At 66.2% G+C, this 18,956-nt stretch overlaps 1 protein-coding gene across 1 annotated transcript in view; it reads left to right on the forward strand.

Moving 5' to 3' along the window:
- The first annotated feature begins 1,626 nt into the window (after window positions 1-1,626).
- The window catches only part of KCP (kielin cysteine rich BMP regulator), a 54,046-nt gene continuing 36,716 nt past the window's right edge, over window positions 1,627-18,956 (forward strand). Inside the window, 7 exon segments of the mRNA XM_073328950.2 lie at window positions 1,627-2,327; window positions 5,860-6,416; window positions 7,052-7,124; window positions 9,372-9,622; window positions 11,505-11,688; window positions 15,278-15,354; window positions 16,852-16,948. Of these exon segments, the coding sequence (XP_073185051.2) occupies window positions 2,216-2,327; window positions 5,860-6,416; window positions 7,052-7,124; window positions 9,372-9,622; window positions 11,505-11,688; window positions 15,278-15,354; window positions 16,852-16,948 (1,351 nt within the window). The 5' untranslated portion in view covers window positions 1,627-2,215.

The following is an 18,956-nucleotide window of genomic DNA, read 5'->3' on the forward strand; positions in this document are numbered from 1 at the left end:
GGGGAGGAGAGGCTGGAGGGAATTTCAGTTTGGGGCTGGCTGGGACATGGAGTGAAGGGCAGACTTGGTTGTCTGGCTCACTGCCCCCCACAAAAAATGGACCCAGCTGAGGGGTCCTGTTCTCTGCACCTGCAAGCTCTGTGTTAGACCATGTTCCTGTCATCTAATAAACTTCTGTTTTACTGGCTGGCTGAGAGTCACATCTGACTGCGGAGTCGGGGGGCAGGACCCTCTGGCTTCCCCAGGACCCTGCCTGGGCGGACTCACTGTGGGAAGCGCACGGAGGGGCAGAGGATGCTGAATGCTCCGAGGTCAGACCCAGGAAGGTGGAAGCTGGGTGAGCTGTGTGTCCTGAAGACAGGCTGCTCACAGAAAGGCGACTGCCCCAGAGTCCTGCCTGGCTTCATGGGGAGCAGTTCCAGAGCATCGCCCGGGGACTCCATGACACTGTTCATTTCCAGATCTGCCAAGCCAGTCAGGTCAGGCTGGAGGTAATTAACTCTTTCCGGCCCTGTCACCTTTCAATGGGACATTAATAATTTTATTAAGATGATGTTGAAGTAAAAAGAAAACGGTACAGAGTTTAAGCATAGAAGTTTCTGGTTATCAGGGAATAAGGTACAGATTATCAAGGGGTGCGAAATTCGGTGTAGGAGTGGGTGGCGTAAGGGATACATCATCTGCAATCTCCCCGATTGGGGGTAAAAGTTTAGCGGGTCAAAGTACAGACATTGAGCTATGGGGGTGTGTTGTCCACATCATGGCTATGTTCAGGTGTGGAGTATAATGAGTGGATAGGATGATGAGGATGGATCTACCCTCATTTGGTGGGCTTTAATGTTCCGTGAGTTTATGGTTCCAGTTCATACGGTCCAATGGGAAAGTCTCTCGGTCCTTTTCCCGTAGTGGATGCAGGATGTCGTACCAACTCATAGTACACTCAGGACCTCACACAGGGCACGGTGGGCAAAGGTTGTTGACTCTCTGCAGAGACCCAGGTGTGACTGACACCACCTGCCTGGGCCCTGGGCCCCGGGCCCCGTGGAGAGTCCGAGAAGACAGTGGCCACTCCAAGGGAACATTTGGCCCCTGGCAACTAACGCCCGTGGAGCCCTTCCCCCCCCCCCACCAGGAAGCCAGTGGGGTGCGACCAGCTGGGGACCAAGGGGCTGGAAGGAGGAGACGCTCCTGGCCTGGGACTAAGGCGGGCTCAGGGGGCTCTGGGCCGAGCCAGGGGGCAACTGCCTGTTCTCTTGGCTAACCAAGGGCTTTCCAGGCGGTGTCCAGACATCTAATAACCCGACTGCCTGTCCCCGCTGGCTGAGTCCCAGCAGGCGCGGGGCGGGGGGGGTGTCCTCCCCGGGTGTCCAAGCCAGGAGGACTCGCTGCAGGGAGCTCCCGGGGGACGCAGGGGGGCTGGGGGCGCCGAGGATGGGACCCAGGAGGCGGTGAAGCCAGGGGAGCGTGTGCCCCTGCGGGGACTGGCGACTGAAGGGGTCCGGGGCCTGTCCCAGAGCACCGGGCTGGGGATCCCTGACACCCCATCTCACACCCAGAACCGAAGCAGGGAAGCCAGGGGTCAGATTTTCAAAAGAGCCGGCGCTTGGCCCGCAGGGTTCTGGACCCTGCCCGGGCAGGCTCGGGCCCTCAGCCCGGGGCTGGGCTGAGTCGATGCCGGTGCGGTGCCGCGTTCCGGGCCCAGCTGTCCCCGGCCCCCTCTGGGGGCGAGACACCCCCTTTGCCCAGCTCTGAGCGGGTCCCTTCCGCGCTGCCTCTCGCCCGGCTCCGCTCCGGGTTTTCGCTCCGGCCCCCAGAGGGTCCCGGCGCCGGCCCCCTTCCCCGCAAGGGGATCCCGCCGCTGCATTGCACCGAGGGGCGCACGGAGTCCGGAGCGCGCCCGGCTGCTGCTCCCCCCGCCGCCGCCCCGCCAGCTCCGCTCCCCCGCGGGCCGCCCCGGCTGTGCCCCCAGAGGGGACGGGCGCGGTCCCCGGCACCTCCGGCTCCGGGCCAAGGCAGAGCCCGGCTGCGCTGCGGGGTGTGGCGCGGGGCCCCCCATCCCCGTGCGCCCTGCGCCTTGGCCGGTGCTGCGGCCTGGCTCTGCCCCGGGGGCTCCCCGAGCTAAACTGTACAGGGCGGGACCCCCGGCCCCGATCCGGCCCCGATCCGGCCGCCCTTCTCCCCGCGCTCCGTGCGCCTGGCCCCGGGCGCTCGGCCCATGGCGCGGCTGCCCCTGGCCCTTTGGCTCGGGCTGGCGGCGCTGTCCCTGCAGGCCCCGCCGGGCGGCGAGCCGGGCCCCGAGCTGCCCCCGCTCCACTACGGCGACAACGGTGAGTGAGCCCCGCTCCGACGGCCGGGCCGAGGGGACCCACGTGCCCCGCCCGGCTCCGCGCAGATTCCTTCCCGGCGTCGGGAATCCCCTGCCCCGCGGCGGCCCCAGCCCTGGCCCCGCCGGCGAGGCGCGGAGCCCCCCTGCTCCATGGGGGCCCCCTGGGCTCGGGCTTCCGCTGCTGGAGCGGGCCCGGGGCCAGGCACAGCCTGGGTTGCTGGACCTGCCCGGAGGGTTCTCGGTTTGGGGGGCCCAGGGCTGGCCTTGGGGGCACCTAGGGGGGTTCCCTGTTGGAGGGCCTGGGGCTGGCACTGGAATGGAGTTGGCACTGGCCCAGGAGGGGATGAGCCACCCCTGGGCGCTGCGTGTTTCCTTGGGGCGCCCGGCAGCACTTTGGGCCTAGTCACGGTTCTTCTTCCCCTTGGGGTCAGGCTGGGCCCCTTCTTTCCCCCCCTCCACGTGCTGGTTTGGTGTGGGGACGGGGCAGGGAGAGGGGTGACATGAACCAGGGCCGAGAGCCCCAGGGCCTGCCGCCTGGCCTGGGCTGGATTCCCAGGTGATGATTCTCCTGGGGCCTGTTCACTCCAGAGGGCCTGCAGGCTGGGACCCCGGCGTCCGGGTGCCCCCGGCGATATGTGGCTGAGAATGCGGGCACTCTCTGCAGCTGGGCCTCCCACGCCCTCCCGGGGCCATCTCCAGATGTTCCTAACTCTGGGATCTCACCAGATGTGGGGTCACTAAAGATACAAGGGCCAAACCCAGCTGTGGTGGGAGTGGTAGAATCCCTGTCTCTGACACCGGGATCCAGCTGGCCCGTTCCCTTTATCGTACTAAAGGAGGCCTGTCTCTCTGGCCCCCTTGTTGATCTGGGTCAGTTTCAGCCAGTTTCTTAAGGCCTCTTCATTCCAGCCCAACAGGGAGGTGACCCCCACCCCATCCTGCCCTGCAACCATAGCCCGTTTCCCATGCTGGGGAACCACGCAACGGATAAGGGGAAACCGAGGCACACTCAGGCATCGTAAAAATATTCCAGAAAATTCCCACTGTATCACGTTTCTTCCAACTGGAGCAGGGTCACTTTAACCAGTGGCCTGGGGAAGTTTGGCCCCACCGGTGCCCCAGCGTCTCTCCCGGCCCCAGGGGTCTCACAGCACCTGGCTCACCAGGTCCGGCCTCTTCCGTGGCACATGAGGAGCTGCTGTGTGGCCCTGCCCTCCCAGACCCTTTGGGTTTGAAATGGGGCTGGGGTCCTGCTACTGCCTCGTCTCCCTGGGGAGCGAGGAGGGCCATGAATCCACCTTCCTCCGAGTCTCCACCCCACCAATGTCTCCCCATTAACCTTCTGCTCCCTCTGGGGGTCAGATGGGTCTGAGCCCAGGTGGGTCCAAGAGGACATGGGTACTGATACCGGGAGTGGGAGCCCGTCTGTCCCCACCCTCTGTGCCCCTGAGGCTGGGTGGATGCTTCCCTCCAAAGGATCAGCCCTAGCTGGACACTCCCCTGCCCTGGGCAAACCCTGTGCCATCCAGCCTGGGGCAGCCTGCCCGCTGAAGGCCTGATTCCCTACAGGTGTTGCACCCCCAGTCCTGGTGATCCCGCGGTGGGGGTCTGCCAGGCCGGCTGCTCACCCCACTTTGGGTTTACCCGAGTCCCACTCCTGGGGCCCCTCCGCTGGTTCCTGGTCCCAGCACTCAGCTTGGTGTGCCTGGTACTGCCTAGGGAAGGCAGAGAGAGACGGGGCAGAAACGGGGGGGTTCTCCAAGAGTCTGTATGAAGTTGGGGTGCGGCCCCCACCCTGTGGCGCCGGGACATGCCCTTTTGGGGGGAACGCCCCCAAACCAGTAGACGCACCCCCTGCTGGCTCATATGCTCTGGCAGAACCAGGAGTGTTGCATGCAGGAGAAAACACTCCCTGCAGGCATCGCAGCGCCCCCTACAGACAGGCTGCACCGCGGCCTGGGGTTTGGGATCAGCCCGCTTGGGAGCCAGGAGGGTGCCATGGGGAGCCCCACAGGAAACCGAAATGAGGGGGGCTGTCAGGAGGGGAATTTCCCCGCCCCTCAGCTCCATCCAGGCAGGCGTGGGGCAGAGCCCCTGCCCGGCGTATCAGGGAATGCTGCCGGCCTGCCATGGGCCGCACTGCCCATGGGCCTGTGGCAGCAGCCCGGGCAGAGCCGAGGACACCAAAGGCCATGAAGCCGCGCCAGCTGCCCCATCAGCCAGGGCTTGGGGTGCAGCCCGCGGGGCTGCAGCTTCCCGCTCGCAAAGCCTGGGCGGGCTCGGCCCGGTCTCCCCGCGCTGCCAGAGCAGGATGGAGCCGCCCGGAGCCGGCGACCGCTCCCTGCCCCGTGGGGCCGCGTGGCGGAGGGGAGCTGGTGGCAGCCGTCTGGGGCATGTGGGCAGCGAGGCCTCGGCTCTGGGCACCTCGTGTGGCTGACGCTGTCGCTGGCCTCGGCACCGGGGGGAAGGCAACTGGGACCGAGCTGGGGAGGGGGCCGTGTGGCGAACGCGGCTGGGCAGCAGGGGGCTGCAGGCCGGAGGCCCAGGCTGAGAGAGGTTGGGGTGCGGGGACCCCCTGTACGAGGAGCAGGAGACCAGGCCTGGCGCCTGGGGGCGGCACTCGAGAGGGGCTGAACGGCTGCATGGCTCAGGCTGCCCATAGCCACTACCCGGTCTCTAGAGCCGCAGGCCTGGCAGGAGGAGATGGACGTGCTGCGGGGGATCCTGCCGCTGGTGCCCCCGGGCACAGACCCCGCTGGGCTGGGGGGGCTGAGTGAATCCCAGTGAGATCCAAGGTCTCTCTCTCTCTCTGCCTCTCCTCCCCTTGCCCCCCAGGCAGCCCCCCCGATTCCCTCTGCCCCCCTCCACCTTCTTCAGCAGGGCTCCCATGCACCAGGCTCCTGCCGGCTGCATGTGAACACAGCCCCTGGCTGGGCCGTGGGCCAGTACCTGGCATGCCATCCGCAGCACAGCTGCACAGAGCTGTCAGGGACAGCCGGGGAGAATCCTCAGGCGACCCCCCGGCTATCCACCCCCCAGCCCATGACGGTCTGTGCCCAGGGCACCAGCACCAGGATCCACCCCCCAGCCCAGTGGGATCTGTGCTCAGGGGCACCAGCACCAGGATCCAGATCCCCAGGCTTTTAGAGCTGCAGGTTCCAGACCCCCCCAAGTCCCGCGCTGGGGTGAGGGGATGGGGCAGGGGGGTGGCTCTTCCTTCCCATTTCTTCCACTTCTCGGCTCCCACTGGGTCTCTGTGCACAGGGCCAGTGGCCCATGGCTGGCTGGGGGCAAGTTTCGTGTGGGTCCCCAGCTCCCCTTTGCTCAGGGTCAGGATCGGGGGCCCCTTGGGGTTCGGCATCGGTCCAGCCAGGGACTCAGCATGAAAGTGGGGACCGGGGGGTCCCAGCAGAGATCCCCGCGTCCCGCCTGGGATGACGGCTCTGCAGACGGAGATGGAGCGGGGGAGAACCCGGGGGGCGGGAGAGATGCGCGTTGCTAAATCCCCCCCCCGACCCCTGCTTGCTTCGCAGTCATTGACCTGCTGGAGGCGCTGAACGTCACCCGCTCCGTCCAGGGCGTCAGCAGGGCCCCGGGCCCCGAGCCGGGCGCCCCGGCCTGGAAGTTCCGCCAGCGGGTGCCCCACCTGACGCTGCCCTGGGACTACGCCGTCTACCTGCTGGCCAGCTCGCAGGGCGCCCTGGGCTTCCACTTCGTGGCCAGGCAGAGCCAGGGCTCGGCGGGCACGCTCATCTCCCTGGTGTCGCCGGCTGCTGCCGCGCGGGACGGGCGCCCGCTGCTGCAGCTGGCATCCAGCACCCGCGCCAACCAGCTGCGTCTGGACTACCGCGCCGGGCCCGGCATGGAGCCCGCCTCGCTGCTCTTCCCCGGCGGCAGCCCCTTCGCCCGGGGCCGCTGGGCCCGGCTGGCCCTCGACCTGCAGCCCCACCGCCTGGCGCTCTTCGTGGACTGCCGCCCGGCCGTGCTCCTGGAGAGGGGTGGCCTGCGGGACGCGCTCAGCCTGCTGCTGCCCCTTGACCTGCAGATCACCTTCGCCAGCCTGCCCGGGGACCCCGCCAGCAAGTTCCTGGTGAGCCCTGCGCCCACAGGCAGCTGCCCCCTGCCCGCCCCGGCTCCGGACCCGGGCAGCCCTCCATGGGGCTCTGCCAGTGTCCTCCCCGAGCTAGGGCCTAGCAGCAGCGGGAGGGTCCCGTCCCCTCCACTGCCTTCTCCCCCCTAAGCTCAGGACTGTCTCCCTTCCCAGCTCTGCCAGGGCCCCTCACTCCCGAACCGCAGCCCGCTGCCATCCCAGCCCTGGGGGTCCCCCATACACAGCTCTGCCAGGGCCCCTCACTCCCGAACCGCAGCCCCCTTCCATCCCAGCCCTGGGGGTCCCCCATACACAGCTCTGCCGGGGCCCCTCACTCCCGAACCACAGCCCACTGCCATCCCAGCCCTGGGTGCCCCCCATACACAGCTCTGCCGGTGCCCCTCAGTGCCGACCTGCAGCCCCCTGCTATCCCCACCCTGGGCTTCCACCCCACAGCCCTGCTGGTGCCACTCCCTCCCAACCCGCAGCCCCCTACTACCCCAGCTCTGAGCACCCCACACAGCAGCCCAGAGACACACGTGCACACCCCAGTTTCGTGGGTGCAGTGATGTTGGGCTCTCGCCCCTGGTGCTGGCGGGCGACCCGGAGCCTGACGGGCTTCGCTCTCGCTGCAGGGTTATTGGCAGACGGCTGAGATCTCCCCCAGCGGATTCCCACGCCGGCCGTGGCATTGTGAGAACCTGGCAGGTAGGAGCCAGCCATGGCCATGGGGCTGGGATGGGGCTGGGATGGGGCTGGGATGGGGGGTGCATCTCCAGACCACCCCGCACATCCAGCTCCACCCCGAGCTGGGTGGGGTCCCACAAGGGAGAGATCTGAATAAATCAGCATTGCCCCTGCTTAGCAGAGTGCCAGGCCCCCGCAGAATCCTGCTTCCCCCTCCTCCTCCTGTGGGGCGCTTGGCAGGTCTTGGGGGGGACACGTGGGGAAGCTGAGAATGGGGGGCGATTAGGGTGAGGAAGGGGACTTGCCTCTGGGTTGGGACAGAGCCGGGCAGACCCGGCGCTCTCCTCTGGGAATCCTGGATCGGCCGGTCACCGGGGCTGGGGCCTGGCCATGTGATGGCCCCCCAAGCCCTTCCCCGGGGGCCTGGCTGCTCCGGGCCCTTGGACCCTTCCCCCCCACTCTAATCACTAGAGCCCACTCCCCTCTCAGAGCTGGGGATAGAACCCAGAAATCCTGGCTCCCAGCCCCCCTGCTCTAACCACTAGACCCCACTCCGCTCCCAGAGCTGGGATAGATCCAGGTCTCTGTTCTCAGCGTTGCAGCTGCAGTCAGTCCTGGCCCTGTCCCCCGGCCTTTCCTCCCCCCACCAACCCCCTCCCTGGGCTCCTCTCCTCTCCCGCCCCCCGTCTCTCCCCACTGGCCTCAATTCCGGCCCTGGCAGCCATAACAACAGCTGCCCCCGCGGCTGCCCCCGGCCTCATCCGCTAACGAGCAGGGCCTCGGGCAGCCTCCAGCGCTAATTGCTGGGGCTGGCTCCGCTCCACCGCCCCCATTGAGGCTGGGGGGATGGGCCCTCAGCTGCGCCGGGTGCAGGCTCCTGGCCACCGCATGTGGGCTAACCCCCCTCCGGCGCCCCCCTCCCTGGGCAGTCAGTCTGGGATGGAATCGGGCCCCCAGCCATAGATGCAGGCTTGAGGCCAGCCCCCAGGAGCCGGAGGACAAGGAGGATCTGGGGAGATACAGCGGGTGGGGAGCGGAGAGTTTGGGACCTGGCTGGATGTGGGACAGACGGGCAGGGCCCGGCTCTGAACGCTGCCCCTCAGGCACTGCCCATGTGCTCAAGTCCCCGGGCCAGGCAGCCGCGTAGTGCTCCAGGCGCCGGGGGACCCTGGGCAGCCCCCCATCCTCCCCTGCCCCCTCTGATCTGCAGCACATCCCCCCTCCCCCATATGAGCCCAGCAAGGTGCAGAGACCAGCCTGGAACCAGCTATCGGCCGGGCACATGGGGCTCGCCGTGGCCGGTGCCAGTTCGGGGCTGGCCAACCGGCTGCCCTTGGCACTGGCTGCTGGGCCAGGGGGAATCAGCTGTTTCCTCTGGCTACGCTCTGGGTGCTGGGCCCACCCTCGGCTCGGCTGGCTGGCGCTGGGTGCAGGGTGGGATTCGGTGCCCCAGGTTGATGGGCATGAGTGTGCATAACACATGTGAGCTGAGCATGGATGGGGTATATCGGGGGGAGGGGCCCCCATGTATCAAACTCCCCGCCGCAGCATGGAGGTGAGGTGGGCTTGGCCGGCTGAGGTGTCTGGGGAAGGTCTCTGTACCGTCTCCCGGCCTGTCCCCGCTGCAGTCACCAAAGGCCCCGTGGATATTGCCCGCCCTGGCCAGGGCTTTGCCCAGCTTCCTGGCAGGTGCAGGTCCTGGCTCCCAGACAACAGGCCTCCTTTGGAAGGGGAATCCCCACTATTAGCAGTCTTGAGCCCATGACACACATCAAGGCAGCTCTGCATCTGTCCAGCAGAGGGCGGCGCTGTGCACCAGCCATCTAACTGGCACCCTGGTGGCTGCTGGGAACTGGCTTTGAGATGTCTTGGGGGGGGGGCGAGTAGGGGAGGGGTTCCCCAGGGGAGCAGCGAGGGCTGGGGTACATGGGGTTCCCATTTATCCCTTCCCCCCTCCCCACTGCTCCAGGTACCCCCAGGATCCCAGGGGCTGGAGTCATTGGGCTCCAGAGCGGGTGCCGGGGGTGCGCAGTGCCAGGCCATCAGCGGAGCCAGGGGAGAAGTGGCACCAGTTGGGGGGTGGTTCGCAGAGTTCCCTGGGACTCAGGCTTCCCCCCAGCAAACCCCTCGTATCCAGCCCCCAGGCATCCATGGGTAGCACAAGATCCCCGTTCCCACGGGGACGGGCACATGCCAGCCCTGGCGGGATTGGAACCAGCGCTGCGGAACCATCTCCCCCGTTCACGCCCTGCCTGCGGTGTGTTGCAGACCCCTTCCCCGTGCCGTACACCCTGGCGGAGGAGGGGTACCTGGCCGAGCCCCCCTTTGATCAAGGATCCCCCCTAGCCCCGGAGCCGCCGGCCATCGCCGACATCCGCAACTACCAGCAGCAGCCCGGCGAGCCTGAGTTCCCCCCGGGGCTGGCGCGGCCCCACCCGGACGCCCTGGAGGACAGAATGCAGCGGCTGGAGGAGCTGGTGGATGGATTCGGGGCCATGCTGGACATGGTCAAAGCGCAGGTAGGACCCGGGGACGCGGCCCAGCGGGAGGCAAAGCTCCGGGGAAAAGGCACTCCGGAGAGCGGGCAGTTCCTCCGAGACAATAAGGGGCCACTGCAGACTGCCCCCGTGGGAAGGAGCCGGGCCGGGGAGCTGCTAACGGCCGGCACCAGGAAGGCTGACGGGTTTCACCCATGGTTTGTTTCACTAAGGCAGTAAATGGTGAGCGGATACTTCACACGGGTCATATGAACCACCGGGGCAAGGAATGCCGGCCCCGACAGGCCAGGCCCAGGGGAAAGCTCGTCTAGAGAGGTGAGATGTGTTCAAGTCGGCAGGGCCTGATGAAATTCACCCTCTGATGCTTAACGAAGTAGCTGAAGCCATCCCAGACCCGGTAGCGATTATCTTTGAGACCTGGCCACCGGGTGAGGGACCAGAGGGCGAGAGAGGGCAGACGCAGCACCTTTCTTGAGAAAAGGGATCAAACAGGACTTGGGGGATTAGAGACCCCTCAGCCTGGAAGCTAGGGAAGGATCGGCTTGTGAGCACATAGGGGAGAGCAGGGACAGCCAGCATGGATTGCCTCGACCAAAGCATGCCAAAGCAACCTAATTGCCTTCTGGGACGGGGTTGCTGGCCGAGTGGGCGCGATTGGGGGGTGGGGGAGAAGCTGTAGGTCTGATGTAGCTTGATTTTTAATAAGGCTTTGGACACGGTCCCGTGTGACATTCCCTCGAGAGATGTGGTCGCAATGAAATTACTATAGGATGGGCGTGAAACTCATTCAAAGACGGTTCTCCGAGAGTCGTTACCCGGGTTCACTGGCCAGTGGGGCGGCCGTGTCTGGTGGGGTCCCGCAAGGGTCAGGGCTGGGTCCAGGACGAGTCAATACTTGGATTACTGACTTGGTTCCCGGCGTGGAGAATACGCTGCTAAAGGTTGCAAGTGACACCCGGCTGGGGGGGTTGCCAGCCCTTGGCGGGGTGGGGTTAGAATTCAGCGTGAGCTGGGCAAACGGGGGAATTGGTCTGAATTCAACACGCTGAGATTCAATACAGACGGAGGCAGGAGAAATCAAAGGCAAAGCTGCAAACCGGGGAGCGGCCGGCGAGGGGGTGGCGCTGGTGAAAAGGAGCTGGGGGCTACAGCAGATTGGACGTTGAGTGTGGGTCAGCCGTGTCTGGCAGGTGTGAAGAAGGCTACGCTCCTTCTGGGGCGCATTTAGAAAACCTGACCTCGGAGGAGAGGTTAAAAAACGGGACCTGCTTAGTTTTGAGAGAAGGCGACTGAGGGGGGACCTGAGAACAGTCTTCACATCTCACGGGTTGTTCTCCAGAGGACGGGGATCCGGTTTTCTCCGCAGAAGGCAGGACAGGCAGGAATGGGCATAATCCGCAGCAGGGCCCGTTTTGGTTGGATAGGAGGGGAAACGTTATTGCTCTCAGGGTCGATCAGCTTTGGACCAGGCTTCCGGGGGATCATGGGATCCCTGACACTGAGGGGTCTGGCAGGGCTGGTCCAGGTCCATATGGTCCTGCCTCAGCGCAGGGGTCTGTACGTGACGTCTCAAGGTCCCTTCCAGCCCTGATTCTATGAGACTCAGCCCCCTTCCCAGTCAGGAATAGTCCTGGCTCCCAGCCCCCTGCTCTGACCACTGGACCCCACTCCCCTCCCAGAGCCAGGGATAGAACCCAGGAGTCCTGCCCCACCTCTCACCCACTAGACACCACTGCTCCCCCAGAGCTGGGATAGAACCCAGGAGTCCTGCCCCCCTGCTCTAACCGCTGGACCCCACTGCCCTCCCAGAGATGGGATAGAACCCAGGAGTCCTGGCTCCCAGGACCCCCCCGCCCACTAGACCCCCAGCCCATGCTCACGGCTCGCCCGCTGTCTCCTGCAGAACTGGGAGCTGCTGGCCCGCGTGAAGTCCCTGGAGCGCTGTGAGTGCCGGAGGCCGGCGTGCGTGTGGGAGGGGACGCGGCACGAGGACGGAGCCACCTGGGACAAGGACGCCTGCACCGCCTGCATCTGCCTGCAGGGGGAGGTGCGGTGCTCGGCGCGCCAGGACCGGCCCCAGTGCCTCGGTGAGCAGGGGCCCGGGGCCCTGGCTCCTGTAGGGGGCGCTGTGCCATTCAGCCATCACGGCCATGCCGAGGGCTGGCCTGGCTGCCGGTGCTCCGGGGGCATCGTGCCCAGCCTGCCCTCTGCTGCGCGGGGCAGGGCTGGGTGCGGCTGTGCCAGGCGCTGAGCTCTCACCCCAGCGCCTGGCTGGCACCGACCTTTGCCCCTCTGCTGCCGTCAGGGCAGCTCAGCCGTCTGCGGCTCTCGTCCCTCTGCCTGAGCGACTGCCGCGGGGTAACAGCTCTCGTACTGCTGGTGGGGGGAGCTCCCCCTTCAGCGCCAGTGGGCATGCGGCTGCCGGGGCGGGGCACACAGAGAGGAGGGCGCGGGGCTGCCCGGGGCGGGGCACACAGGGAGAAGGGCACGCGGCTGCCGGGGCGGGGCACACGGGGAGGAGGGCGCGGGGCTGCCCGGGGCGGGGCACACAGGGAGAAGGGCACGCGGCTGCCGGGGCGGGGCACACGGGGAGGAGGGCGCGGGGCTGCCGGGGCGGGGCACACGGGGAGGAGGGCGCGGGGCTGCCCGGGGCGGGGCACACGGGGAGGAGGGCACGCGGCTGCCGGGGCGGGGCACACGGGGAGAAGGGCACGCGGCTGCCGGGGCGGGGCACATGGGGAGGAGGGCGCGGGGCTGCCCGGGGCGGGGCACGCGGGGAGGAGGGCGCGGGGCTGCCTGGGGCGGGGCACGCGGGGAGGAGGGCGCGGGGCTGCCCGGGGCGGGGCACACGGGGAGGAGGGCGCGGGGCTGCCGGGGAGGGGCACACGGGGAGGAGGGCGCGGGGCTGGCCGGGGAGGAGGGCGCGGGGCTGCCGGGGAGGGGCACAGGGGGAGGAGGGGGCGGGGCTGCCGGGGCGGGGCACAGGGGGAGGAGGGCGCGGGGCTGCCGGGGCGGGGCACGCGGGGAGGAGGGCGCGGGGCTGGCCGGGGCGGGGCACGCGGGGAGGAGGGCGCGGGGCTGGCCGGGGCGGGGCACGCGGGGAGGAGGGCGCGGGGCTGCCCGGGGCGGGGCACGCGGGGAGGAGGGCGCGGGGCTGCCCGGGGCGGGGCACGCGGGGAGGAGGGCGCGGGGCTGGCCGGGGCGGGGCACGCGGGGAGGAGGGCGCGGGGCTGCCGGGGAGGGGCACAGGGGGAGGAGGGCGCGGGGCTGCCGGGGCGGGGCACGCGGGGAGGAGGGCGTGGGGCTGGCCGGGGCGGGGCACGCGGGGAGGAGGGCGCGGGGCTGCCGGGGCGGGGCACGCGGGGAGGAGGGCGTGGGGCTGGCCGGGGCGGGGCACGCGGGGAGGAGGGCGCGGGGCTGCCGGGGAGGGGCACAGGGGGAGGAGGGCGCGGGGCTGGCCGGGGCGGGGAGGAGGGCGCGGGGCTGCCGGGGAGGGGCACAGGGGGAGGAGGGCGCGGGGCTGCCCGGGGCGGGGCACACGGGGAGGTGGCCGGGCCCAGAGATCTGACCAAATGCCGCAGGGAGGGGCACCGGGCTGGCCCGTGGGTGCTGCCACGTCCCTGTGGGTGGTGTGAACGGTCTGGTTTTGTTTTAGAGCCCTGTGCCCCCAGCCTGTGTTCAAATGGGGGCTGTGCCAGGCCTTGAGCACTGAGCCCTCTGGATTCCTCTGCCAGTGCCTGGACCAGGGGCACTTCACCCACACGTACCCCCCAGCGGGCCCACAGCCCTGCTCTGGGCTCCCAGCAGCTTGCCCCGTGCCTCACCCCTCCCGGCCCGCGCTGCCCCCTGCCAGCCTGGAGCCAGACGGCGTTTGGGGAGGGTGAGCTCTCCTGGGCCGTGCCGCTGCATGGGAATGAGGGTCGTGTGCGTGCCTACGTGTCTTCTCTTGGCGTCCTGCGGGCCAGTTCCCTGCCCCCGGGCGCAGGGCTGGTCTGCACTCCTACCGCCCCAGGCAGGGGGTCCTGACGTGGGGGTGGGGAGGTTTGGGGCCGTGGGTTTCAGCCGGGGCAGTGCGGTGCAGTCGGCAGAGGGAGCAGCCGTGGCTGGGGCCTGTGCATCTCCCGGCTCCGGCTCCGTGCCCCCCCGCCCGGCTGCCCAGTTCACCCACCACCTCCAGCTGCCCCAGGGCGACTCCAACACCATCAGGCGCCCGGTGGGTCAGAAGAGCTGTGGGGCAGTGTCCTGGCGGCCCGGGGTGCTGCTCTGGGACTGCTCCCGAGGAAGCCGGGCAGGACCCTGGGGGAGCCTCCTCTCCGGGAGCAGCCTGTCTGCAGGACACACAGCTCCCCCGGCTTCCACCTTCCTGGGTCTGACCTCGGAGCCTTCAGCCTCCTCTGCCCTCCGTGTGCTTCCCCCAGCGAGTCCCCCAGGCGGGGTCCTGGGGGGCCAGAGGGTCCTGCCCCCCGACTCCGCAGTCAGACGGGACTCTCAGCCAGCCAGTGTGACGATGTGACGCAGCAGGGAGGGGGGAGTGTTGACCTGGGAATGTGCCCTGGGGAGGGGAGACCTGAGAGCCTGTCACCTGAGCCGGGAGGGGGACGGGGAGGTGACACCTCTGCCCAGGAATGTGAACAGGGGCTGCAGCAGGGAACCTGCTGGGTGAGTTTAGTTTCAGTTTGGGGCTGGGTGGAGGAACACAGGGAACCCCAGGGCTGGGGTCTAAGCTCCCTGCTCCCCCAGAAGGACGTGATTGAGGGGTCCTGGTTGTACCCACAAGCTCTGTTCTGGACTGTGTTCCTGTTGTCCAATAAACCTTCTGTTTTACTGGCTGGCTGAGAGTCTCAGTGGATCCCAGGAAGAGGGGTGCAGGGCCTGGACTCCCCCACGCTCCGTGACAGCCAGTAACACAGAAGGTTTATTAGACGACAGGAACATGGTCTAACACAGAGCTTGTAGGTACAGAGAACAGGACCCCCTCAGCTGGGTCCATTTTGGGGGGCCGTGAGCCAGACAACCCCGTCTGCACTTCACTCCTCGTCCCCAGCCAGCCCCCAACTGAAACTCCCTCCAGCCCCCCCTCCTCTGGGCTTTGTCCCTTTCCCGGACCAGGTGGTCACCTGATTCCTTTGTTCTCCAACCCTTCAGCTTTCACCTTGCAGGGGGGAAGGGTCCAGGCCATCAGGTGCCAGGAAACAGGGTGTCGGCCATTTTCTGCATCCAGACCCCTGCACACACCTGCCCTCTAGGGCTCTGCAATGATCATACACCCTTACCTCACCACCTAGATACTTAAGAACTGCCTAGGGGAAACTGAGGCATCCCCACAATATTCAGAGGAAACATTAACAACAGTCCCGCTTCATCACAGGGGGTTGCCGAGGGCTGCTGTGTCCACAGGCTGGAGGTCACGGTTTGAACCCTGCCCCGGTGAGCCCAGCTGGACTGGTGGAGCTCCCGGGGACTACAGGTCCCAGCATGCATTGGTGCCCCATGCCCTGAGCATGGATCAGCTAGCACACCAGTGCATGCAGGGAGCTGGAGTCTCCCTTGGCTGCAGCTCGGCACCTGCCCCGCTCATTCCCCTGGCCGGCTGTGGGGTGGGGCCCTTGCAGGGCTCTGGGCAGGGGCGGGGATCTCCCACCTACTATGCTAATGCTGTGCCCGTGTCCCTCCCAGGCTGCAGCTATGCAGGGCAGCTCTACAGCAACGGGGACGCCTTCGCCAGGGATGCCTGCACCACCTGCCGCTGCCGGGTGAGCGCCCGCAGCCCTGCCAGGCCCCCAGACATGGGCACTGGAGGGGCTGGGCAAACGGACACTGGGGGGGTGGGCACATGGGCACTAGGGGGGCAGGCTCATGGGCATGGGCACCAGGGGGGGCCTGGACATAGACACGGGCACTGGGGGGCTGGGCACACGGACACGGGCACTGGGAGGTGGGGTTGGACACATGGACCCAGGCACTTTGGGGGCTGACACCCCGACGTGGGCTTTGAAGGGAGTTTGGGTGCAGGAGGGGGCTCAGGGCTGGGGCAGGGGGTTGGGGGGCAGAGGGGAAAGCGGGGGGGCGCTGTGCTGGGGGGAGCAGGACAGGGGCTCAGTAGGGGACACTCTCCCTGGCAGTCGGGAAGTGTCTCTCAGGGGCCTGGCCCCCGTGTGGTCCCAGCACTGTTTTGCAGAGCTGGGGATGGACCCCGGAGTCTGGGCCGGCGCTACGTCCAGGAGAGTGCCCCTGCCTCCTTTGCTGCCCCTCTTCAGCTCCCGTTGGGGGCCCGATTCTTCGTCCCATCCTGTCCTTGGCACCGGCTGGTCGGGGGCTGCTGCCCTTTGCCCCAGAGGCAGCTGCATTTCAGTGCTGGGGGGGACCCCTGCGGGGACACAAAGTGCCCTGGGGAAATGCCAGAGAGGAAGGAGGCTAATGTGGGTGAAGGGGATCCCAGGCTGAGCCCGCGTGCTTTGGGGTTCAGGGTGCCAGGTGGTCAGCTCTAACCTGCCAGAGTCCACTCCCCTCCCAGAGTCGGGATAGAACCCAGGAGTCCTGGCTCCCAGCCCCGCCTGCTCTAACCCGCCAGAGCCCACTCCCCTCCCAGGGCTGGGATAGAACCCAGGAGTCCTGGCCCCCCCATATGTCTCACTGCCCGAGCGAGTGCAGCAGATGTTGGTGTGTGCCCGTGTGGAGGCGTGTGCCCGTGTGGAGCCGTCTCCCTGTGCTGAGGCGTGTGCCGTGTGCCCAGGAGGGGGAAGCCCGCTGCGTGACGGAGCAGTGCCCGCCGCCCGCCTGCCAGCACCCGCTCCCCTCGCAGGGGAAGTGCTGCCCCGAGTGCGTGGGCTGGCTGTACAGCGGGCACCGGCTGAGGGACGGGCAGAGCTACCAGGAGGGGCCCTGCAGCACCCTGCACCTGCAGGGTGAGTCCTGGGCACCAGGAGGGGAAGGGGGGCAAGTGGGTCCCACTGCCTGAGGTTCAAACCCAGAACCACTGCCCCCGGCTCAGGGCTGGGCTAGCAGGGGCTGCGGGGCACCGGCAGAGCTCAGGGGGTGGGGGGATCCCAGGGCTGGGCCGGCAGGGGGCTGCGGGTCAGGGCTGAATAGCAGGGCACAGTAGATTTGGGGAGTTGGGGGTGCCAGTCGCTGGGGCATGGGCTCCTTGTACCTGGGGAGAGGGACTCACAGGGCGCAGCGCCCCCCGCTGGCCATACAGGGCTGATCCCGCAGTCTGGCTGCCCCTGCCAACTGTATTTGCTCCCTGTCAGGCTGGGACCGTGCGGTGCCAGGAGACCGTGTGCCCGGAGCTCTCCTGCCTGGAGCGCGAGACCCTGCCTGGGCAGTGCTGCCCCACCTGTCTGCCAGGTGAGGTGCTGCTGGGGCGGGCACATGGGTCAGGCTGGCTCTGGGGTGCCCCTGTTCCCACCCCTTGGCAGAGGCCCAGTGGCGTGTCCCAAGACCCGCTGTGTCTGCAGGGGAGGGGAGGCAGTGGGCATAGACCCTGGGGTTCGCTGTCCCGCCAGGCTGTGTGGGGCGGTGCTGGAGGAGTGCAGCCAGCTCTGGGGGGGACCGTGACGGTGGGAGGGGTCTTTGTTAAAACTAACAATGGGCATTTGTCACATGGCTGCCAGAGCCGGGTACAGGGCAGCACAACCGGGGCACCCGAGCCCAGGTCATCCGAATCCAGGGCAGCCCCTCAGATGCTAAAGGAGTTGGCGGCTGTGATTGCAGAGCCATTGGCCATTATCTTTGAAAACTCGTGGCGATCCGGGGAAGTCCTGGACGACTGGGAAAAGGCTAATGTAGTGCCCATCTTTAAAAAAGGGAAGGAGGAGGATCCTGGGAACTACAGGCCAGTCAGCCTCACCTCAGTCCCTGGAAAAATCATGGAGCAGGTCCTCCAGGAATCAATCCTGAAGCACTTACATGAGAGGAAAGTGATCAGGAACAGTCAGCATGGATTCACCAAGGGCAAGTCATGCCTGACTAATTTAATGATGAGATAACTGTGGATGAGGAGAAAGCAGCGGACGTGTTGTTCCTTGACTTTCGCAAAGCTTTTGACACGGTCTCCCACAGTATTCTTGCCAGCAAGTTAAAGAAGTATGGGTTTGATGAATGGACGATAAGGTGGATAGAAAGCTGGCTAGATTGTCGGGCTCAATGGGTAGTGATCAATGGCTCCATGTCTAGTTGGCAGCCGGTGTCAAGTGGAGTGCCCCAAGGGTCGGTCCTGGGGCCGGTTTTGTTCAATATCTTCATAAATGATCTGGAGGATGGGGTGGATTGCACCCTCAGCAAATTTGCATATGATACTAAACTGGGAGGAGTGGTAGATACGCTGGAGGGCAGGGATAGGCTACAGAGGGCCCTAGACAAATTAGAGGATTGGGCCAAAAGAAATCTGATGAGGTTCAACAAGGACAAGTGCAGAGTCCTGCACTTAGGACGGAAGAACCCAATGCACCGCTACAGACTAGGGACCGAATGGCTCGGCAGCAGTTCTGCAGAAAGGACCGAGGGGTTACAGTGGACGAGAAGCTGGATATGAGTCAACAAGAAGGCCAGTGGCATTTGGGGATGTATAAGTAGGATCACTGCCAGCAGATCGGGGGACGTGATTGTTCCCCTCTATTCAACATTGCTGAGGCCTCATCTGGAGGACTGTGTCCAGTTTTGGGCCCCCCACTACAAGAAGGATGTGGAAAAATTGGAAAGAGTCTAGCGGAGGGCAACAAAAATGATTAGGGGACTGAACATATGACTTCTGAGGAGAGGCTGAGGGAGCTGGGATTGTTTAGTCTGCGGAAGAGAAGAATGAGGGGGGATTTGATAGCTGCTTTCAACTACCTGAAAGGTGGATCCAAAGAGGATGGATCTAGACTGTTCTCAGTGGTAGCAGATGACAGAACGAGGAGTAATGGTCTCAAGTTGCAGTGGTGGGGGTTTAGGTTGGATATTAGGAAAAACTTTTTCCCTAGGAGGGTGGTGAAACACTGGAATGCGTTACCTAGGGAGGTGGTAGAATCTCCTTCCTTAGAGGTTTTTAAGGTCAGGCTTGACAAAGCCCTGGCTGGGATGATTTAGTTGGGGATTGCTCCTGCTTTGAGCAGGGGGTTGGACTAGATGACCTCCTGAGGTCCCTTCCAACCCTGATATTCTATGATTCTATGGATTCGGGCCAGGAACTTGGATCCGGGACCCAAGGAGCTACGTCTCAGGGACTGCAGAGGAGCCGACATTAAAAGGGGAGAGCCCCCTGCTGAGAGCCCATCCTGCTCCGCCCAGCACAACAACCCCCGTTGAGCCCCTGCCCCGCTCCCCCCAGCGCAGCACCCGCTGCCCCACTCACCCCCCAGCGCAGCGCCCTGAG

This window comes from Lepidochelys kempii, chromosome 1, assembly GCF_965140285.1.
Source record: "Lepidochelys kempii isolate rLepKem1 chromosome 1, rLepKem1.hap1, whole genome shotgun sequence".
Classification (NCBI taxonomy): Eukaryota; Metazoa; Chordata; order Testudines; family Cheloniidae; genus Lepidochelys; species Lepidochelys kempii.